Genomic DNA, 23,339 nt, shown 5'->3' on the forward strand with positions numbered 1-23,339 from the left:
GTGCAAAGAGGAAGGGGACTCTCAACAGCTCTCAATGATGGTAATAATGATGATCAGTCTTTCAGATACTGTTGCAATTTTCTTTTTAACCAGCTTATATAGCATATTTTTTATTCCTTTTCATATCTGCTTTTTTAAAAAATGAGGAGCAGCAAACCCCGTGGCCCACAAGAAGCGCACGGGAGGGCAACGCGGCCCCAGCACAACCACGTCCTGTAGCCTGAGCTTCCCCGAAGCGCCTCAGCCTCACCGGCGCTGCAGGGCGCGGGAATCTCCGTCCTACACCTTGCAGTAACGCGGCTGAAATCCCAACGGCCGAGATCCCCTGCTCGCCCTCGGCCCCCGCGTCCAACGGACGAACCCACGGACTGACCGGGGACTGCGACGCTATGGGGCGAGCTGCCCGCGGCGGCGGGGCCGGCCTGGCCGCCCCACGGCTGCAGGCGCCGCCGCTTCCCCACCGCGGCCCCGGGCCCGGCGCCGCCGTCACCGCGCGCCGAGGAGGGAGGCGGCGCGCGTGCGCACATTCCCCGCTGCAGATTCGACACGGCGGCGGGCTCCGCCGGGGGTGGAGGGGTGCACCGGGCGCTGCCCCCTTTTTGTATCCGGGCCACGACCGGCGCGACCGGGCGGCGCGGGGCGGCCCCCGGTGGGAGGGGCCGCCGGGGCCCCGTGTGGAAAGTGCCGCCGCGGACGCTCAGGCTCCTCCCCCCCGCCGCGAGCCGATGAAAACAAACAGCGGCGATGGCGGCGGCGGGGGCCAGGCCGCGGCCGCCGCTCTGAGCGCCCCGCGCAGTCCCTCCCGCTGCGATCCGCTGCGATCCGCTGCGATCCGCTGCGATCCGCGCGCCCCTCCAGCCCCCGCCGCGCCGAGCCCCGGCGCTGACAGCCGCGAGCCGCGCAGAGCGGGGCCCCCGGGCCGGCCGATAGCGCGATCCCCGCGGGGCCCGAGGGGCGAGCGCGGCGCTGCGGCCACAGCGGGGCCCCCGGGCGGCCGCGGGGCTTGGAGGCGCCGGCCCCGCGCGGGATGAGCCGCCCCGCCGCCAGCACTGCCTCCGCCGCGCAGGTACCGGGGCGCGGGGGTGGCGCGCGGCCGCACGGGGCTGCGGGGGCCCGAGGCGCGCGGCGCGGCGCGGCGGGCGGGGGGTCCCCGGGGTCGGGCTGCAGCCTTGTGCCACCTCCTGCCTTCGCGGCCCGCGTTTCTGAAAGCGGGAGTTGTCTCGAGGAAGTGTCAGTTGGCGCCTGAGTGCCCGTGTGAAGGTGGCCGGGGCTGCTTTGGCGAGGGCTGGTGGCATCCAGGGAAGGGCCGTGGTTGTGGCATGCTGAGTTGCTTGAACTGCCCCCCAGAATGTTGCCTTTTGAAAGCGAAACGCAGCCGAGCCTGTTAAGTAGCATTTAGAACCTGAAACCACAGGGTTTGTTGTTTTTAGCTTTCCTGTAGCACATGAGTTTGCTTTCTGTTGGCAAACAGAAAGGAAAGATCAAGAAATATGCTAAAAATCACATTCTTCTTTCCTTTTGAAGCTATGGCTGCCGCAAGAAAACTTCCTATTGATTCCATAGGAGCAGCAGCTTGTTCCATATTGGCGTCCTGATGGAAGAGGGATGCTGTGACCTGAGTCTATGGACTAGCTGCTTACCAAGTTCAAAAGTGGTGTGACTAGGTGCATTGCGAGTGGGAAAAACATTGCAAATTACTGCCTTAGATGAAAATTAGTTGACCATGCAAATGTGGTCTAGAGCATCTCCAAACTATTGCAGGAGTGGCCTGACCTGGTGAAACCTCCTTTTTACAGGAAGAAGTTTCCAGGTCAGTCACTGATCTTTGTTCATATGACCAAGAAGATCTTACAGGATCACCTGATTTGGTTTGAATGGTATCTACATAATCTAAAGCATTCTTTACATGTATTTTCACAGAAGTTGAGAGTTAGTGATTATACTGGTGGTTGTAACATGGAGTCTGTAGAAGCAGATTCTGTTACTTTGGTCTGGCAAACAAAATGAGAACATGGACTTTTGAACTGATACCATTTTTAGACCTGAGAGAAGTACAGAAGTAACTGCCGGTTAACAGGAATTACTCAATTTTTTTTCCAAGCCCGTGGAGAGCTGGCAGTGCAGGCCATTTCGGTCAGGTATTTCCTAAGCTGGGAAACCATTTCTCAGATAGGAAGTAAATCCTTATAGTTAGCGGGAAAAGTGCCTCTCTTGTGAACTAGGTAGCATTTGAATTGTTGAGAATGTTTATGTAATGTGGAACCATTTTTTCTCTTGAATCCACTTGGATTTTTTTTTTTAAATAACAAACTTTAAAGAGTAAGAATAGCAGATCTCAAATTTTAAAGCTGTTCCCATTCCATCTCTTTTTCTCTTCCCAGGTTTCTGACTAACCTAAGAAGATGAAATGGAAACTAAGTAATTGTAGGATACTGAACTTTAACTTACAGGCTAGCCTTGAAACAGATCAATGTCTTTATGGAGATCTTTTTATAGTTGCTTATTAATGTGCTCAAAATGCCTTTCTGCACTGAAACTCCTTGGTGACGGACAGAAATGTTCTAGGAAAGCTTCACTGGCTATTTATCAAAGGCACCCATTAAGAGCTTGAAAAACTTTAATGTGCTTCTTGTTTCCTGGAATGATCCAACAAGGATTATCTGGAACTGCAAGCACAACATACTCGGTGTGGGATTTGGTTCCTGTATTTACAAAGAGTTTAGAAAAAATGGTAAAAAGATGGAATCCAGTTTTGGAGGCTTTTCCAGTGGGAAAAGAGGTCTCTGTAGTCCTCTCAACAATGACAGCATGTCTTATTTCTTTCCCATAGCCTTCTTGCTGTCACTCCCTGATAGAAAGCTTGAATAATTATATTGCACTGATAATTATCTGTTCTAAAGGAAGCCATAATGAATTTCTGTTGTAGCAGTCATGGCTCAGAGTGAAATCTCAGAGGAGCGAGGTAATGGAAGGGGCCTATGTGCGCTTTCCCTGCAGCAGTAATCATGCCGGTACATGTCAGGTGCTTCTCTCCTTTCCCATTTCTGTGAGTGTCCAACACATGTGCATGCTTAATGCCCATAGGTGACGTTCTATAACATAAGTGCTCACAGGTGTTGCTGTGCACGTGCTGAGTGCCCGGGCTACAAGTGTCTGTGGGCTGCTGCTGCTCCCGCAAGAGCTTGGCACGCTGGTAGCTGCAGCTTCTCCTGTCTTTGGGTTGTACCAATGCATGAAAGGAAGGGAGCTCTTGCAGCTTCTTGCATCATGCAAACAAGATGCCATCAGCTTATGTGGAGTTGCTAATGAGTCCTTCCCCCTTGAGGAGGAGAATTCAAATACTGACTCATTTGCTCATATGTCAAAGTATTGGGTAGGCCTAATATTCATCTCTGCCTCAGAGTCTTGTAAGAAAGAATAAGGCTTTAGCCAAAAAACAGCACGTGGCATTTCTGCTTTGAACATTTGTCTCTGACTTTTCCGTTCAGAGGAAAGAGATGACAAATTCATATGAACTAAGGCAAATAGTATGAAAACGGATGTTGCAAGACGTGAGAGACAAAGCAAAAAGCCATGTGCCTAAGATACTTGTTTTCGCTTGTGAACAGCCTGTGAGTTAGATTAAAGCGGTGAGGTATCTGTTTTTTCAAAGGATTACTTGGTCGAGAGGAAATCAGTCAGTTGTGGGTTTCTTACCTAGACCAAAGGTTATTGCCTTATGGTAGCTATTCAGTAAGAAATTAGATAGCCCCGTCTTTGAGTTAAGCCTGACTAGCGAAAGGCACTTTCCTGCATAAGTGGCACTTTTTTTTTTATGCTGTATTTTATTGCCCATATCAGCATGATTTTGTTGTGCACCTCAAGTCCTCTCAACCCCTACAATGCTTTGCGTAAGACAGAAGAATAATGATTCCTTCTGACCTATTTTATTATGCTATGGCTAGTAATGGGAAGCCTGTGTTCTAAAAGCTTACTTTTTCTGTATTAGAGTACTGCATCAGTCAAACATCTAGCGCTTTTACGTGCTGACTTCTTTTGCAATCCCTCTGTGCTACAAAAACTGTTATAATCTCTGTCTAGTTGAGATAAAGGGGAGAAAGAAAGCGTAATACTGCTGGTGATGAGGTTAAACTATCCAAAGGACAATTTGGTAATGTATCCAAAGCTGACTGAATTGCTTTATTAGCTTGCAATTTAAAGTGAAATCCATAATGAGAAGTGTACTATTCTGAGAGGTGCTGTAGGAATATAGCCTAGGACCTTTTAACAAGATTAGGCATACGAGCTTTTTTTGTGGAGTCATTCAGAAGTTGTCACTCCTCTATAAAGTGCTTTATAAATTGCAGTATTCGAATGGTAGCAGCATCTCTTAGATGTTTCTCCTGAAGCATTACTTCAAATAAGTATTTACTGCTATTCAGGGGAGATATTTTATATGCAAGTACTGGATGCATGTAGTCAGTAAAGATCATACGCTCTTTCCTGATTGAACAGGATTATTAGCCCCTTTGTCCTTTTAAGCTTTAATTTGTATAAACAGAGCACTCGGGCTTGCTGCAAGTTCCCTCTTTGCACAAGGCTGCAGAAGGAGGGCAGGAACCTTGCGCACAGCAGCCGCTCGTGCTTCCTGGCATTCCCAGCCTGAGCAGCGGCCTCCCGAACTACGGGATTTGTTTGACAGGCTGCCTCAGGGCGGCCTCAAAGCAAAAACAGCCATGGAAGCTAAGAACGAGTTAATACTTGGAAGGCTTATGAATAAAAAGCACAACTGATGTTGCTAATTAAGGCAGTCCTCCCCCTGGTCCCTGTATGGTTATTAACTTGCAAGTGGAAAAAAAATGAGACACAGAGAAATTCTCATGTATCCAAGGACACGTCATGTGCGGGTGGCAGAGATCTGATCAGCACCTTGGCACACACAGCTTCCTGCACTGTACCAATTTCATTGTACTGCTAAAACATAAATAGCACTTTGAAAAACAAGCCAGTGTGATTGTAGGAGCTAAGTATCTGTCATCAAAGGCTTTCAAGAGAAGCAAATGTAGAATTTTGATCTATCCTTTGGCAAATTGCATCTTTACAGTTGGTTGTGTTAAATTTGTAGCCTAATGAAGGACACAAATACAGGCATAATGCAAGTACATATTTCTTGGAAGAAAACAAGCAAAGTAAGTCATTCCAGCAACAGTTTGTTGTGCAGATTTCAATATCTGCTGGAATGCTACTGGAATCCAGTTTCAGGATTTGAGACCCAAGAAATGAATTTGATTTGGTTTTGACCAGTGCTGATAATAGGAAAGGTGTTCTTTTTGAAGCTGAGACTGCTGTGTCTGATGTGTAGTTTGGTATTAAACCAAACATGTTGAGGTAGCTTTTTTTTTTTTTTTTTCTTTTTCCCATTAAGCTAGAAAAATTGGAGAACTTCTAGTCAGTTTTAACTGTGAGCTTCCTTTAGTTTTCTTCTGGTACCTTTTGCACTGAGAAGCTGTATCATTATTACTGTGGATTTAACACCCCTCGCAGAGGTGTTAGCATGTTAGACATTTTGTTTCTCTTGAGCCAGCCTCTAATGGCAAAATATTTTGAAATCTTAAAATCCAAACAGAAAGCTGAAAGAAGACTTAATTCCCAGGCGTGTACTGTATTTCAGATTGCCATATGCAATGGACACTGATCTCAGTTCCCAGGACAGGAAGGACCTGGACAAGTTCATCAAATTTTTCGCTCTGAAGGTAACTCTCCCTCTTGTGGGCAAATCTCCCTTCTTTTGTGTTTGTAGAGAAAAGCCTTACTCCTGGTGGACAGCATATCAAACAGAAGTTTTTGCTTGCAAAACAAGAAGAGCTGAAGACAAATTTAGAAAATAAATTCCTAACAGGAAATAGAAAAATGTATTTTCTCCATCTTCAGTACATCTTCCCTTCCTGCAAAATATTCTGCTATAACATCAGTTACAGGCTGGTCATACCTCTGTCAGCTCTGAGCTCCTGTCAACACATTTATCTGCACTCAGCAATTAGATAGTATCTCCTGCTCGTTTCAAACCTTTATTTTCAATCCATCTAATTTTTTCTATTGAATCCAGAAGAAATAGTATCTGTTATTTTGAGATGTAATGTGTAACAATATAAAAATGTTTGGCTTTACTTAGCACATAATTTTTTACTATTTAGCCTTACTAGAGACAAGTAGATGCTCTGACATCAGATGACACACTTGACTGTCTCTTATATATATATATATATATATATATATATAACTATATGTATAAAGTTATAGTTATCTAGGATATATAAATCTCGTTTCAGTATTACTGAAGACAGTGCAACTCCTGATCATGAAATTGATTTAGTTCCTTCATATTATTACAAAAAAGGATCAGCTTAAAATCACCTTCAGTCTGAAATATGTTAACCTATTGTACATAATAATTCAAGAAGATTATACCTGAAGATTAGCTTAGCAAATTCCGCTTTACTTTCTGGTCAATCCTTTTTTTTTTTTTTTTTTTTTTTTTAAGCTGGAATCTGTCTAGCCCAGATTTGGAATAGAGGGTTCTGCTGAGCTCAGGAAGTCAATGTGCCTCTTTTCCTCTCTCTTTCAGACAGTACAAGTAATTGTCCAGGCCCGACTTGGAGAGAAAATCTGTACCCGATCATCCTCCTCCCCAACAGGCTCTGACTGGGTAAAGTCATAACTTTTAAAGCAGCTCTGTAACTGTGTTTTAGTGTTGAAAACACACACAGTTCTTGTGCAGACTATGTAACAACTACTGTATTCCATTATGTTGACTTTGTTTGGTGTTCTTTTCTTTCCTTGTTGACGTGGAGCATGCCACTCTGGGCTCTCTAAGGCCTAATTAGAGGAAAATACCTTTCCTCTAATTAGACTTAATGATACCTATCAGCAGCTCATACCTGCTGAATACTGCACGCTTCCAAAATCTGCTGGGGGGCGTCTTGAGTTCTTTCTTTCCTTTTTGTCAGATGTTTGCAGGATTCTTTAAGTAATGGGCTCCATTAAAATTGAAGAGACTAAAGATATTCTGTAGGTGATTCAAGTGAAGAAAAAAATTAAGATGACTTTGTACAGCAGGATCATGAAAAACATTTGAATCAGCCAATGAAATGCTGTCTGCAAATGTGAAAAGCTTGAGCGAATTTCTGTGTTTCATAAATATTTTAAGGAACACTAGCCTACTATGTTATATACTGGTATATTAATCTGTCTGCATTGAACCTCGTTCAAAGAAATAATAATTTAAAAAAATTCTCATTCATTCTGCAGTTCAATTTGGCAATCAAAGACATACCAGAGGTTACTCATGAAGCAAAGAAAGCCTTGGCAGGACAGCTGCCTGCTGTTGGACGGTCTATGTGCGTGGAGATCTCTCTCAAAACCTCGGAGGTGAGGACCAAATCAAAACAAGGTTCCTGTCTTTTACCTTGCACCTGAAGTCACCTACCAAAGCTTCTGTATTTTAGCCTGAGATAACATAAAAATATCTGCAATCATGAAGTTAGCTAGCATGTTGATGAAAAATACTATTTAACAATGCACAGTGCAAGTACGCAAGGGAGACAGCAGCAAAACATAGCTTCTTAGCCCACGAAGAGCTTAGCCATTCTGAGGAAGATTTGTGCTCAGGTGATCAAGTTCTTCAGTGAAGCTTCCAGTGAACCTTTGTCTCTTGTCAAGATGACAAGAAAGTAGGAGCCAGACAAACTTTTTTTTTTTTTTTTTGAGAGAGAGAAAGAACAAGATTTGGCTGTTGCTGCTCAGTAATGTGGTGTGAAAAGATGAGTGTTCTGAAATGAGCCTTTGTTCACCATCTTTTCTCTGATCTAGGGAGATTCCATGGAGCTGGAAATTTGGTGTCTAGAAATGAATGAGAAGTGAGTGCATTTTTCTAACTTTCTTTGTGTTTTGTTTGTTTTTTATGTTTGTTTGGGGGGATTTTTGATTGATGAAATAGGGAAACTTGCTCAAGCAATGTTGTTGAATGAGCATACAATAGCTATGCTGCGTGTGACACTTCAGAGGAAAATCCCGTCTATTTTATGCGCAGTCCAGTTATTTAATACAGTGTCAAGAAAGGAAACCAGAAAAGTAATTCTTTCTTCATTCTTCCATTGCAATTAGTATACCTCCTCAGATACAAGAGTTCATACACTCAATAACTACAAATAATTTTAATGCTGTAAAGATGCTTCTGTCTATTACAAGGCTGTTTCAGCAATTAATTCTACAGGAAGTGACTAGACTGAAGTAGGACTCATAGCTGGTTGGTCAACTAGGTGTTCAGACTGAAGCTTTCTCTTTTTGTTTCAACAATTGGGCCAGACTCGATTAAAAAAATCACATTGATTAAACAAGACTTACTTTTTTCCTGTGTGTTCTACAGGTGTGACAAAGAAATCAAAGTTTCATACACCGTATACAACAGGCTGTCTCTGCTACTGAAATCTTTACTTGCTATAACCAGGGTAACTCCAGCCTACAGACTCTCAAGGAAACAAGGCCATGAATATGTAATACTGTACAGGTAAAGCAAAATAGAAAATTCACATTTGAAATAAAAGTAGCTGGGGCTGTAGACAAGCACAATGCAGCTGTAAACGTGGTGAAAAAGGATGAGCTACAATGAATGCAAATCATGAATGCTTTTTGAGATGGTCTTTCTGGCTACTACATATGTTTTTTTCTAAAAATGAATTGTGGCTCCAGCCCTTCCTTTATCACAAAATTAAATAGAGAAGACCTAGCATTATGTCCCACTAGACCTAATAAGTTTTCTTGTTCTTTTTCCTGCAGGATATATTTTGGTGAAGTCCAGCTGAGTGGCTTGGGAGAAGGTATGGTTAGACAATACACACCAACTAGAGCAGAATTCTTTTCCATACTTGAGACATTTATTACCATGTTTAAGAGATTCAAGAGCAATTAAGCCTGATGTTTACAGATGCTTTTTAAATGTGAGTGTTTTCTGCAGAGGGTCAAGTCGTAAAGTGACAGATGCAATGTACTTTGACAAGATCTAGGGTGGCTGCCAGTTTGACTCTGTCAATCCAGAAAAGAAATAAAGGTGGAGGCATGTTCATAAGGGGCAGGACCAGTGGAGGAGAGCTTCTTGGGATCAATAAGCACCTCAGAGCAATGTGTGAGGCTACGATGGGAAGTCCACATCAGGAGTCTTATAGACAAGGCCTAACAGCAAGGCAGCCTAGTGCTGCTGTTTTGTTAAAGGTTCTCTGTGTGTGTGTTTGGAATTCAGATTGCAAAGAATAATGCAAACAATAAAAATAAGATGATACAACCTCAGAACAGGGGAGTACAGAATATAAATAATCAAGTTCTGCATAACCAGTGAGTCTGATAATTGTCTGTAACTATATAGGTTTCCAGACAGTCCGTGTTGGGACAGTGGGTACTCCAGTGGGCACCATCACTTTGTCTTGTGCCTACAGAATCAACCTTGCCTTCATGTCAACCAGGTGAGAAAACATGATCATGCCAGAAAGTGTTTTATCATCATGTGTTATTAAACCCCTCATATTATGAGCCTCTAAATCTTTCCCTTCTCCTTATCCTGTCCTGCTGAGATGTTCCTTCATGGTGAATACTCTGTCATGCTTAAGTGCTGCAGCAAGGGGAGCATTTGGGTAGCTCTGAGCCAGACTCTGGGATTCTGAACTGTTGATGCTTGCTTGGAGTTGCAGAGTTGACTTGTAAAGATGCTGTGGTCCTGCTAACAGGTACTAGGGCTTTCTGTGAGGGCACCATGAGTTGGGATGCGATAGAAGGGAATACCACTAACAGCATTTGCTTGTTGCATTGCAGGCAGTTTGAGAGGACCCCTCCTATCATGGGGATTATCATTGATCACTTTGTGGACCGTCCCTATCCCAGCTCTTCGCCCATGCATCCCTGCAATTACAGGTGAGGAAATGCTGAGTGCAGTCATGGGCTATGGTGAAGGCATCGTTATGCCCAAACACAGAGCCTTCTCCACTACCTGCTGACGGCAGGGGAGGGGAGAGTGGAGGATCAGGGTCAGTCAGGCTGAGGACATGAGGAAAGGCAACATGTTCCCCCCCAGCTCTAGAAGGCTGAGCATAGCAATCATTAAGTTCCCAAATTCCTTCCAGAATGACTCTGCTGCAAAAGAGGCTGAGCTTCATCTGCCTTTGGGAATTTTAAAGGGTAGCAGTTAATGTTCCTGTAAAACTAGATGTCCAGAGGCATGCATCTCCAGAGATTTCCATGGGAGATAAATTAGAGAGTTGAAAATTACCTTTATAAACGAGGAGTTTGCCCTCTCTAAAATTCACAAGAGGAGTCGAACTGGGACCAGTAGCACCGTTTGACAATGGTTCTCTTAACACCATTGGTTGATGAAGCCAAGAACTTCCTTAGTTTAAAAACAAAAACAAACGAAGTGTTCCCTTTTGGGGGTGGGAAGAAGACTGTCTGGGGTAAATAATCTTAGGGAAAACTAAAGTTTCTATACCCTGTTTTCCTCAGTTCTGCCAAAAATATTAGAGACTTTCATAATTCTCCTTTCAACTCCACTCAGATACTCTCAATCTCCCTGCAATGTTTGTCCCACTGTGTTTTACTAATTCTTTTTTTATTTTTCCGTGGCATATTTTCAGTTAGGACTTGCCTTTTTTTTTTTTCCCTTTTTTTTTTCCCCTCTCCTCTTTGCTACTGCTTTAGAGCTGGGGAGGACAATGGTGCAGTGTACCCCTCGGTGGAAGATTCCCAAGAAGTTTGTACAACATCTTTCTCCACCTCTCCTCCATCTCAGGTAGGAAGAAACAGGCTCTTTCTCCTAGATAGGCCAGTCATGATTAGCACAGGGTACCTGCTCCTGCATCAACTACAGTGCAAGGGGCAGCCTCCTGCTGCTAGATCGATTTGAAAAATTAAAATTTAATATGTAAGCTTATTATTTCTATTCTTGTGCTGTGGAACTTAGTGCTAGAACTAAAGGACTAGAAAGACTGAGTTATTGAAAGAACCAAGTCCTGTAACTGTGCTGAGATGAGCCTGAAGAGTATAGCAGCATACCTGTATACAAATATATAATATATATAAACATACTGATCACTGCAAAAGACAGATTCAAGACATTGATGCCAGTCAGCCTTACTAGAGAGGTAATAAACTAAAACTGAGAAAGAAATATTCATATATCACAAAAAGGCTTATGGCACAGTCATGTCTTCTGGACTGCAGAATAATAAAAATTAGGAAAAAGATGGTCCATTTGTAGAACCATCTAAAAGTAGCAGGGCCAGCAGAAGTAAGTACTGGCAAGCAAAGCAGTTTGTAGTATTGAACTAGGTGGAACTTTAAGTAGAATTATGTGTGTTCCCACCTATTTGTGCAAATTTCCATTATTTTAAGTTATAATTTTAAAAGAAACAATAAATGGATCCCATCTGAATCTTGAAAAAAATATAAACTCCAGTTCTGTCTGGTTACACATCTGACTGCACAATTCTGTATTTTGCAGACTTAACTACTTTAGCTGTTTTCCTATAGCTTTAAATATTCAAGAATGTTCTCCCTTGTTATCCAGCCAAGCAGCTTGTCTTTAAAGTTCAGTAGAGCAATCTAAAGATCCTATAAATCTGTTTTACTGTGGGTGTAAGCACAGAATGAAGTGCATTTGGAATGCTGTTCCAATCTGAAAGAATTTGCTACAAGTCTTACCGCTTCAGAGGAATTAGGCTGAGGGGTTTAGCAGAATGTATTCTGCTGAATGAATGAGCTGGAAATGAGCTCCCCTTAGGAGGTACTTTTGTGCTGACTGGATTTGGGGTAACAGGGCATCTGGCATCGCTGAACTGAGCTAGTGCTCGTGATAAGTCTAATGGAATAAAGCTTTTCTTGTTCCTGGGTATACAGCTCAGGAGATGGGTTTTTGGCTGAGCTGCATCTTGCATTTTCACCAAGCAGGTGAAATGCAGCAGAGTTCACGATTAGTTTTCCACTGACTTGCTCATGCCAGTGTTACTTAACAGTAACAGTGTTTGTAAGTACATCAGAACTGACACTTCCCCAGGGAGCATAAAGCTTTCCCTCTCAGTGAGGCTGAAGCTTCATAAAACCAGGAGAACCTGAAGATTCTTGTCAAGCCCCAGCCTACATTGCTGCCTTTCTGTAGTTGATAGCTAGCAGACACTGCACACTTATGTGTAAAGCAACTGCCAGTTGTAACCACCGTGAGAATGGTGAGATCATCTTGGCAGAGTGGGCTCCAGAATAAATTAGAAGGGAAGAAAAAAACCCCAAAAGACTATTTTCTTAGTTGCTCTTCCTCCAGCTTTTTGTATGAAACTCAGTGCTTAGGAAAATACGAGCACCTGTATGGTATAGACAACTCATGCAGGTTATGCACAGCCCAATAGAAATGAGGCCCAGCCTGCATGATGCAAGGGTTTTAGCTTCTTCCCCTGGACCTGCCTAGCATACCTGTTACACGGGTTGGAGAATACCCTAAAATTCAGGATTAAAATGGGAGTGCAGATGGTACCCACACCCACAAATAAACATTCATAAAACTGCTGGCAGGAAAACAAGTAGGGAGAAATGAGGGGCCAGCATGGGACTGGGATGCAATTTCTGCATTAACACCCTCTGCAAGACAAGAGTTTAACTGTGGAGTATCCTGGTGAAGGAGCCCTCTCCTCATATCAGTATATTTGAGCTGTCCCTTTGCTGGGCCCTCTTTTAGTCTGAGTGTGCAGTACAGACATGTCAAGATATGATCCTTGCTGTTTTCTTAGAAGGGTGGAAGATTAAGGGTGTATGAATGTAGACTATTGAAATGGATATAGCTCATACATTTCCAAATAAGATTAGTGTTAATGGTTTTTTGGGCAACTGCTCAGTCTTCTCCTTGCTAATTGCCTGTTAACAATTCTAATTAGCTGAAAAACAGGGTTTCTGGCAGTTACTTTTCTGATAGCGTTCACTGGAGCCTGAAACATTAGCCATGTCAAATGGTTCCCCAAGATTGGAAAGCAGTCAATTCTACACAAAACTGTGTTTCTTGGCTGCTGCAGCCACACTCTCTTCACTAGCATTCAGTTCATCCAACTCTTTATAGCTTCTCTGAAGTCCTTCTCTCTCTCTCTCTCTCTCTCTCTCTCTCTCTCGTTTCCTCTGTGTGTCTGTCTGTGCACAGTGTGTTTTTACTGTCACAAAGGCACATTTTCAGACCCCTCCTCCTGTGGTGACGGACACCTTGAAGGTCCCAGTGATGGGACTGGCCTTTTCACATCAAGTGAGTTGACAATAGAAAATGTTATTCCTGCCCAGATAACACTGGCATGTCAGAACAAACACAGGAAAGCCACAAATTTGACAATGCAGAATGTTTGTTGTGCATCAAAAAGACTGGTCTACTCCGGGGGGAGGCAGGCACATCATTGGGTCTAGTTTGCAAAGCCACTGCTCTCTAAAAGACACCTGCAGTTTTAGAGCTGAACACCAATCCTGCAGGAAGCAGCCTATAACATTTAGTGAGGATATTGGGAGGGAATAGTTTTCAGCAAGCTCTTACAGTCTTCCAGTTAAAAGAATGCCCCAGACTTTCAGGCTGGTCAGTGTTTGAGAAGGAGCTCAGCGTTCCCCACTGTGGAAACGAGAGCCCGGCTGACAGCTGTAACACTGCAGGTGCCTAGAAGAAAACAGCCTGCCATGGGCAAAGGAGGGCTGTATCTACCATGCCAGGCAGAGCAAGAAGAGGGGACAGAAAACAAGAGTGGAAGGGCATATGATTTTTTTTTTAATACTACCTTGACAGCCTTTAAAAAGCAATTGAATAGGAATATGGGTGAACTTTGGTCCCACTGACAATGTCACTAACTTCAGTGAATGTCACCTGCTTTCTGTAGGGCCCAAGTCCAGCAAAGTTTTCAGTTGTCTCTTGTAGGGATTTCAGTGCAAGCTGGATGCTTAAGTGCTTTTGCAAATGCAGATCTCCCAAGACAGGAAAAGCACCTTTGAGCAAACATCAGCTGTTGAAAGTGTTAACTCTTGGTCAAGGACACATGTAAAACAGCACAGTGCTGAGTGCTTCCTCTTAGCAGGATCTATGCTCTAGAATCTCTGCATCAGCTAGACCTTTTCCTGGGCTAAAGCAGAGATACTGTTAATTTGAAGAAAATAAAAATCTCACTTATGTCTGTCTTCATGGTTGCGAGAAACATTTACGAGGACCTGATTTACTGTTCTTTGTTTACATCTCACACGTTTGTCTGAAGTCATGTTTCTCATGCTTGTGTGAGCCTCAAAGCAGAGGCCAGAGAAACACTTCATAAAGTAGGCACATAGGGAACACTCAGCTGCTGCAAAGCTGTGGGAGGATTTTCAAAGACAGGTGGAGAATGAAGCAGTTTGAACTGAAAAGTTTTACGTTTCTAATGCTAACAGTGACTGCAAGACAAGACCTGAGACAAAGACATCAAAGAATAGAGAAGCATGACTGTATATGCTGAAGATTTCTTTACACAGCTAATACTAGGCCATTTCACTGAGCAACAGTCCCTAGAGTTTCTAAAGGGATTTTTACAGGAGTATGTGCATAAAATAATCTGCAAAGCAATACTAATTCCTGCAAAAAGTGTCAAGCAGGCCAGATATCCTCAGGAGCACAACATGTAACAATTTCACTCTTGCCCTTCTCCAAGAGGAGTTTGCTCCATTCAGCTCACCCAGCCTCAGGCACAGGAGAGGCCCCTGTAAGTGATGGGTCATTGCTGGGGTAGCACATGCAGGGCTCTGAGCGAGGGCTGCCTTTGAAGATGAGGAGGCCGAAGCAGGAAGGAGCCCTGCCAACTCGATTTCTACCTACTGCACGCAAGGAACTTCTCCTGGGTTTCACAGCTTCCAGCACTTCATTCCTAAAGCCATTTCACAAGGGTTAGCTTCCTGTTTCTAACTGGCACACCTCCAGGGCCCTATAATCTATTGCTGAAGCTGTTTGAGATGGAGTTGAAGATCAGCTATTTCAATGTACAATGGAATTGAGTTCAAACAGCTGATAATGCAGTTAATTTGAAAAAAATATATTTAAATATTATCTCTTTAATAAGTTGGTGATGGCATTCATGCTTTTTTCTAGTATGTGAAACAGACCTGTAGAGCAGAGCTTCCCTGTGTTAGATGTCAGCCATGCCTTGCCCAGCCTCCTATGCGTGTGAAACCAGTCTCATTTTCATGTCAAGACCAAACCTTAGTCCCCTGCAACTTTTTAAAACAAAAATCTTCATCATTGACTTGTAATGAAAATCTAGAATCTACTCTGTCAGCCTGAAACACTGTGCTGTGCCTCCAGCTTCTCCTGTTCCTTCTCCAGTGACTGATCATTATTCAGACTGTTGGCCATTCCCCTTCCCTTTCCTCTCTCCTCTCCCTTTGCCCTTCTTGTTTTTTTTTTTCCCCTCTCTTCTTTCTTAGCTTTCCAGCTCTCGTCTTTCCTATCAGCCTGCTGCCCTGGCAGTTGGATCGGCTGACATGGGGTATCCTCTACTCTTTGCTGGTGGCTTGACTGCTGCACACCCTCACCAGGTACTTGTAAAGGGTAGAACGACAAGCGTGGCTGGTGTTGCAGCCCTTATGTGTCACCTGTCTGTCACAGGGGGAGCTCCAAGCGCGTGCACTGCTTTCCTGTCTGCTCAGGAAGGCAAAGAGCCTAGGCTAAATGAAGAGCACTTGCAGAGGAGCTAGGAACTGGCTCCTGAGCATCCTTAGCTTTATCGGGGTAGGGCAGGAGTAGCATGGAGAAACTACACTAGAAGGACAGCTGCCAAACCTGTTTGCTTACACCTGTTTGCATCACCTTTTGCAAAGCCTTGGCTCTGTTACAGAACTGCTGTCACTGTAGCTGTCCGAGCGCAGCGCTCCAGCCTGGATGAAGGACACACTGACAGTCCATTTCGGCATTTTTGCATCCAGCTATAAGATAAAATAAGCTAAGAAATGTTTTTCTGCCCGCTGCTTCCACAGCAGAGCTTTGCTGACACAGGGGTGGTAGGAGAGTGCGATGTCCCCTGCGCTGCTGCTCTGACGGCCGTCGCGCCCTGCGGCGCAGGGGAGCAGCCTGAAGGGCAGCGGGGCAGGAAGGCAGCACAAAACTTTGCGCTGGGGAGAGCACCTTGTGCTCGACACCTCTGGGCTTCGGGGCTTCAGGGGGCCAGGTGCATGTCAAAGCCACAGCCGAGCCCCGGGGTGACAGAACCTGCTCTGTGTCATATGTGTTGTGGAATCAATGTAGAGATATCTAACTTGACTCTCTCTCTCCATCTCAGTTGATTGGTCCAGGAAAAGAAGGGGGGGTGCCCCCAGTTCCTAGCCAGCCAGCACATGGCACCCAAGCTGACCAAGAAAGGATATGCACCCCACTGGATGGGGCACACTACTCAGCAGTTACTCCTTCTAGTAGGTAGGTCAGTCTTAGGTAGTCCGCCACTTCTCTTAATCCATTTAAAAATCATATAAAACTGAAGCTTTGTTTTCTTTTTTTAAGCTATTGTTTGTAGCACAGCTATTGTCTTCTCGCCCTCACCCCCTTGAAACAGCCAGCAGCTCTTCACACTTTCTAGTGTAGCTACTTACACCTTCTGGTCACCTTAACATCTCTGCTATCTTCTGCTATGTCAGTTTGAGAGAGCAAAAATGCAAATTGTTATGGAAAATAGGCACAGATATATCTACACAGATAAACAGACCTGTACTATGTATTACATTAAAAAAAAAAAAAAAAAAACTTTAGGCACTAAGTTACTTAGAAGGAAATAATGCAAGCTCAAACTTGTTTTAAAATCACCTCCCTTTCTGCTAATTGAGTCCTTAATTTTTATGATACCACATTCATTTCTTGTTAAGTGTCTCTTGTCTTCACAGATAATTCTCAGTTAAATCTTTTAAGCAGAGATTCTGCTATGGAGAGACCAAAAAGCACTCTAGTTGCACTAGTACCTTTCTGAGTACCTTATGTAAGTAGTCCTCTTAACAGAGGACTCAACCAATATTTGTATTTTATAGAGCTAGGAAGATCTCTAGTAGGAAAAAGACAAACAGGTCACAGAAATAGCTAATAGCTGTGCGTTGGATTAATCTTGCAAAGCATGAGCCTTGTCTGTATCGTTTGTGCCATGAGTCACTAGCTAGTCTCTCTTACTCCCTCAGTGAGGACACAGAAACAGTGTCAAACAGCAGCGAAGGGAAGTGTGGCTCCCCCCATGACCTTCTGGAAACCATCTTTGTCCGGAAGGTGGGAGCTTTTGTCAACAAACCCATTAATCAGGTAATGGCAGTCGAGCTCCTCAGAGGGCACTGTAATACCCTGCTTTTCCAATCGGTTCTGCACGGAGGAAACCCAGTACAACAGTGCCAGGGCAATCCAGGAGAACGAGAGGACAAATTCCTGCCTGAAGGATTTGCCTGCAGGGTCTTGTCACAGGCGCATTTTTCATAAAATCCTCTTGATCTGTGACAGCCATTACATTTGCCCTGCCTTACCAATACCCCATCTGGGTATGGAAGACTTAATTTGGAAGTCATTCATGACTTCACCAGGCCCCACAGCAAACTGCCCCTGCCACAGGTTCTTACACTGGAGAAATTGGCAGCAAGCCCCTGTTCCTTGGGGGAATGGGCAGTAGGCCAGTTCATCACCACTAAGTAGCCACTTCAGAAGCTCAGCCAGGGCAGCTTTAAGCTTTTTTCTAGGCACTCTTGGATGGATGAAGGGGGATTGTTTAAATCTGTAGCAGTTTATTAATGCCTGTTTTGCATAGGATCTACATAACCCATCCCACCTCCACTGGGCACATATCTGTATTAGGTCAATCAGTAGAGTCTCTCTATTTCCTGCCTTTTAAATGAGGTTGTCAGCCTCCTGCAAACTGCCAGCATGATGTTAGGCAATTTTTGACAGACCTGACAGAGACTTCCAGTATCCTTTTTTTTTTCTGGGGAAGCAGAGCATCTTAATGAAATTCTGTTTGCTAAATCTCCTCAGGTAACCATGGCCAACTTAGACATTCCTTTTGCCATGTTTGCTCCCAAGAATGTTGAGCTCGAAGATAACGACCCCATGGTAAGCCCCTTTCAGAGGTATAATCTGTGCCCTCTCAGCATCTCATGCAGCAGCTATCCTGTTTCTTGCCTTATGCACACTTCTTTTTCTGAGCAAAGAGCTAATTGTCTACATTTGTTTGATTTCAAGAAATTTCCCATATTTGGCCTTGGGCTCTGCAGTCAAGAAAGTGCAATTACCACCCCAGCTGTAGCGTGTGCTTGTTGCCAGCCTTCTCCCTGCCCCCACACTCACAGTATGCAGACAGGCTCCGTGGCAAGATCGGCACTCACAGTTTTTGATTTCTTGAGCAGGTGAATCCTCCTGAGTCCCCAGACACTGAATCTCCTCTACAAGGCAGCTTACACTCGGAGGGCTCCAGTGGCAGCAGCACAGGGAACACCCACGATGACTTTGTTATGGTTGACTTTGTAAGTGCCTCGTCAGTGCTCTCACACACAACCCCTGCGCCTCAGGGGGGCTCCAGGTGCAGCTCATTGGCAAGAGTTTCCCCTGGGTGTAAAGGCCTGGGATTCACCATCCTGGAACTGAGCTGAACAGTCTCAAAACTACAAAGGCAGTGATACTCTGAACCCAAAGTTACAAATGAAATAATCTTCTAGTTCCTACCAACACACGTGCTTGCTCTCCTCTCTCTGTTGCTTAAAGGAGACAGATTCCAGGGAATCTCTTCCTTGGGCTCAGGCAAGCAGGTATCTTGGCCTAGGCAGGGGCTAAAGGCAAAGCTTGAGTTATTTAATCTGAATAGCTGTAGTGCCAAGATGTTTACTGAGAGCAGGTGTTGTCTTTACCTGAGACTACAGTAAAAGGAAAGCCAAGTTTCTGAACAGAAATTAACAGCAGTATGTTTGATTCTAGAAACCAGCATTTTCAAAAGATGACATTCTTCCAATGGACCTGGGGACATTTTACCGTGAGTTTCAGAATCCACCTCAACTGAGCAGCCTCTCGATTGACATTGGAGCTCAGTCCATGGCAGAGGATTTGGTATGCAACCATGAGATTCCAATCTGTGGAAATTACATGTTCTTTATATTCCTCTCCCTTTTCCTCTCCTGACCAAGCTAGTATCCCTCCAGAAGAGAGATCCTGCCTCACGGGGTCCCTTATTTATAGGCTTGCAGACAAATGCACCCATTTGTGGCACACCTGAGCCCCTGAAGCAGGTGAATTTAGCTTCAAGATGACAGCAGCTGCAGTCTGCTGGCTGTGGAGGGGGGAGCTGGCTGCTACACACGTGCACACACACGTCTGGCGCGTGTGGTACTGATTTGCAGCCCTTGCAATGGGCTGTCAGGGAAAAAGTGAGTATCATAGAATGCTTAAGGTTGGAAGGGACCTCTAGAAGTCATGTAGTCCAATCCCCCTGCACACGCAGGGTCACCTAGAGCACGTGGCACAGGACTGCGTCCAAGCGGGTTTGGAAGCTCTCCAGAGAAGGAGACTCCACAACCCCTCTGGGCAGCCTGTTCCAGTGCTCTGTCACCCTCACTGTTAAGAAAATTTTCCTTAAGTTCCTGGGGAACTTTTGATGCTTCAATTTCCAGCCGTTTCCTCTAGTTCTGTCCGTGATCACCAGTGAAAAGAGGCCAGCACCATCCTCCTCACTGCCTCCCTTGAGGTACTCGTAGACACTGATTAGATCCCCTCTCAGCCTTCTCTTCTCCAGGCTGAACAGGCCCAGCTCCCTCAGCCTCTCCTCATAGGGCAGATGTTCCAGGCCCCTGATCATCCTTGTAGCCCTGCGCTGGACTCTCTCCAGCAGCTCCACTTCCCTCTTGTACTGTGGAGCCCAGAACCGGACACAATACTCCAGATGCGGCCTCACCAGGGCTGAGTAGAGGGGCAGGATCACCTCCCTCGACCTGCTGGAGACGCTCTTCTTAACGCACCCCAGGATCCCATTGGCCTTCTTGGCCACGAGGGCACACTGCTGCCTCATGGGCAACTTGTCATCCACCATGACACCCAGGTCCCTCTCTGCAGAGCTGCTCTCCACAAGGTCGGTCCCCAGCCTGTACTGGTGTCTGGGGTTATTCTTCCCCAGGTGCAGAACCTTGCACTTGGCCTTGTTGAATTCCATAAGATTTCTCGCCGCCCAGTTGTCCAATCTGTCCAGGTCCCTCTGGATGGCAGTGCAGCCCGCTGGGGTATCAGCTACTCCTCCCAGTTTGGTATCATCAGCAAACTTGCTGAGGGAGAAGTACCAAAGGCTGGGAGCTGCAAGCCACTTGATTAAGGCAGCCACATCAGCAGGTTATTGTGCTGCAGCTGCTGGAGGGAATTGTACAAGGCCAGGCCCCAATGCACGCACTGTTTCTGCAGAGCAAACAAGCTCTGGGCAGAGTGCCCTTCTCAGGGTCGCTTGCTAGATGCTGCCAGAGGCCTCCTGGTTTGGTACTTGTGTGGGAAAGAGCCTGGAGCAGGGAGTGGGACAGCAAGACTCAGAATGAGAATTTTAGCATTATGGTGTGTGTGAGAGCATCCTTTTGTCTGCCATGAGTGAGTCCTGATCTGTGCCCTTCTTTGCTTTCCAGGACTCGTTACCAGAGAAGCTTGCAGTCCATGAGAAAAATGTCAAAGAGTTTGATGCCTTTGTAGAAACCTTGCAGTGAAGCTGTTTTCCAATTTTGCTGCAGCAGTTCTTCCTGAAGGCATCCTGGAGAATGATGGCAACAAATATCTCTGGTTTTCACCCCCACTCTGCCTTTTGTCTTCTTCAACATTTTCCTTCCATCGATGAGCTTTATTTGATCGCTGTCTTCAGCAGCAGATCCAGCTCATCTGCCAGTTTTCTCAGCTACACCTCTGCATAGATCTGGACTGCTTTTCGTGTTCACATTCAGTTTTGAGTTTGTGAATTTAATGGGGACACAGGAAGTCAAACTCCAATGTATGAAACTTGTTTTCCTTTCAGCCTCTTGTCTGTGTGGAGGGGTCTGTGAAAAGCTGCCACGCGGCTTCCTCCCGAGGTCCTGCAGTTTAATTTCTCCAGTTAGAGCTTCTTGCTAACAGACTGTTTTTCCTACAGTCCTCAATCCTGTTAGAGCATAGAAAGCTTTGGCTTGTTTCCAAGGTCTGTGAGTTCAGCAGCTTCAACAGTTTTGCGTCTAGGCCGTCCGTTCTGCAGAATGGGGCATTTCATCGGGCCTTGGGTGCGAGTGCCTGGAGCACAGCGAGACGCTGGCACCCGGGCAATACAAGTTACCTTTGGTCTTTGCTTGCAAGGAACTGGGTCTCTATGTGGTCTTTTTCTGTGAGGCCTCCTGTTATGTTCCTCAGCTAAGCAGGAGGGAAACTACAGAAGCGCTTTCCATGTTTCCACCCTTCCTGAGCGTGCGGACACTGCCACGCTGAGGTCACCAGGGCTGACTTTGCTGACAGTTCTGCGAGTAGCAGCTGGGATGATGCTGAATTCATAGTCTCTGCTTTTGAAATGCACCTGTAAATATTAGGAATCCTATTTCTTTAGGGTTGTGTAATTAGGAGTCTTAGTCCAAGATTCTTTCCTCTAACCCTTGCAAACTTTGCTGCTTTATGGTTAATAGATGATCTTAAGAATCGAGAAATATTTATTGCTTTTAAAGAATCCTATATTTAAAAGATGTTCTGTTTCATGTAGTAGTGCGGGTCATTCTGCCCTGGATCACTGCAGACAGCAAGTGTGCCATGGAATCCTGTGCAGTGAGAATGGTTTCCCTTTGCTGGAAAAAAAAATCCAGGATATTTATTTTCTGAGACAAACTTGATTACTCTAATATGATACTCTGTTTTGGGGACTGTGTTTCCATAACATTCAGTCAGGGCCCATCTGTATAAGAATTGCACACATCAGTGTAGTGCAGCGGCAGGGACTTGGCCAAAAGCTGCGTTCTGATGGGCAGGGATGAATCTCCTTTTTCCTTCAGCCATTCAGAAGGCAGAAGCACATTTTGGGGGGGGGAGGCTTATGGTACTTTTTAATCAGTTGGCTTTTGATTAACTGAAAGTTTATTTTTGTAATGAGCTGCCTATTAGCAATGGGAGTAGCTGGCAATGCCCTGTGGCTGCTTTGGCTGTTGCGTGTCTTTGGCTGCTGTGAGGAGGGGAGTGGAAATAGTGACACTAAGAAACTTAGGTAGGGTGGGTTTTTTGTGGTTCTCCTCTCCTCGCACCTGTAACTAGAGTGAACAACTGCAAGGCCCCTTTACAGTCCAAAAACACTTTTTTTCCTTCCCCATAGGAGGGGTTGGGCTTCCTCTGTAGTGAGGAACCATATTAATTTCCTTGGATGGTGGAGTAATGAGCCCTGTAGTCACTGAAACGTGGCCTCTCCTGTGTAGCTGAATTCCTTGTTAAAAGAGACTGCCTGCACATGACAGTAGGCAGGGGGAACCAGCTTTGTGCTGCTCCTACACCAGGGACTGACGTGAGGATAGAGCGTGGGAGCGTTACTGAGGGAGCGTTATCCACCAGACCCTTTCTAGTTCAGCCAACGAATCCATCTTTTCAGCAATGTCATATGCAGCACGTCCTTACTCCTTGCAAAGCAGCCCAGGCATTCAAAAAGCCTTTCTAGATCAACAGCTTGCAAGAGGGCTTTGGTGACTGGGCTTGGGAAAGGGCTGTCAGCTGAGCTGCCAAGCAGCAGAGACCAAGGGCTGGTTCACACTGTCTTCACAGGGAAGCCTGGACTGGGCTGGGCTTCACCCGGCCACTGCTGCTGCTGTCCTGTTGTTTCAAAGCAAAGCTGTGGCTGTGCAGCTGGGAGGAGGCGTGCTGGCCTGATGAGCCCCAGGTGGAGACAAACATTCGTGCTCAGTTGTTGCAGTTCCTGCTGTCACTACAGCTCCCACATCTCGCAAGACAGAATTTCAGTGTTGCAGGTTTTTTTTTTTTTCCTGCTTCAAAGGCTAGAAATTTGTCCACATGAGCTGTGAGGGCTGAGCTGGACAGTCACAGCAATAAAGAACTTCTCTAGGGCTGAGCTATGTGCCTGTTTTCTGGATACTGCTCAACTTTAACACCTAGATTCCATATCTAGGCTCCCAGATCTCTGATCACTGCATTAATGTTCTGCTTCAGGAAGGGTCGAGCTGCTGCTGTGGTCTGCCACAGGTTGCGTTATGAGGACTGTTCGGTGTAGCAGCCCTCCTCATTTCCACGTTAAGGACAGTACGTGTGTAGCTGCTGATTTACAGATGCTTTGAGTGAAGGGGAAGGGTCCTAAATTGAATTGTCT

General features: G+C 45.2%; 1 protein-coding gene across 11 annotated transcripts; it reads left to right on the forward strand.

The window, feature by feature from the left end:
• The first annotated feature begins 997 nt into the window (after positions 1–997).
• Positions 998–21,992, forward strand: ATG13 (autophagy related 13). Of its 11 annotated transcripts, none has more exons than XM_088520517.1 (18): positions 998–1,066; positions 5,651–5,732; positions 6,605–6,685; positions 7,288–7,407; positions 7,849–7,895; positions 8,405–8,545; positions 8,815–8,855; positions 9,398–9,494; positions 9,841–9,939; positions 10,720–10,810; positions 13,199–13,297; positions 15,475–15,585; positions 16,326–16,459; positions 17,206–17,323; positions 18,041–18,118; positions 18,412–18,528; positions 18,977–19,105; positions 20,656–21,992. In XM_088520517.1, the coding sequence occupies exons 2-18, from the start codon at positions 5,664–5,666 to the stop codon at positions 20,731–20,733; spliced, it is 1,650 nt and encodes a 549-aa protein (XP_088376643.1). In that variant the 5' UTR covers positions 998–1,066; positions 5,651–5,663; the 3' UTR covers positions 20,734–21,992. The 11 variants fall into 11 exon arrangements, with proteins under 11 accessions (XP_088376643.1, XP_088376648.1, XP_088376650.1 ...); XM_088520516.1 differs by lacking the exon at positions 998–1,066 and adding an exon at positions 1,738–1,877; XM_088520519.1 differs by lacking the exon at positions 998–1,066 and adding an exon at positions 1,738–1,877 and having other exon boundaries at positions 15,502–15,585.
• Positions 21,993–23,339: the final 1,347 nt, after the last annotated feature.

This window comes from Tinamus guttatus, unplaced genomic scaffold, assembly GCF_059628265.1.
Source record: "Tinamus guttatus ecotype Peru unplaced genomic scaffold, ASM5962826v1 Tinamus_guttatus_pri_ptg000089l, whole genome shotgun sequence".
Lineage (NCBI taxonomy): Eukaryota > Metazoa > Chordata > Aves > Tinamiformes > Tinamidae > Tinamus > Tinamus guttatus.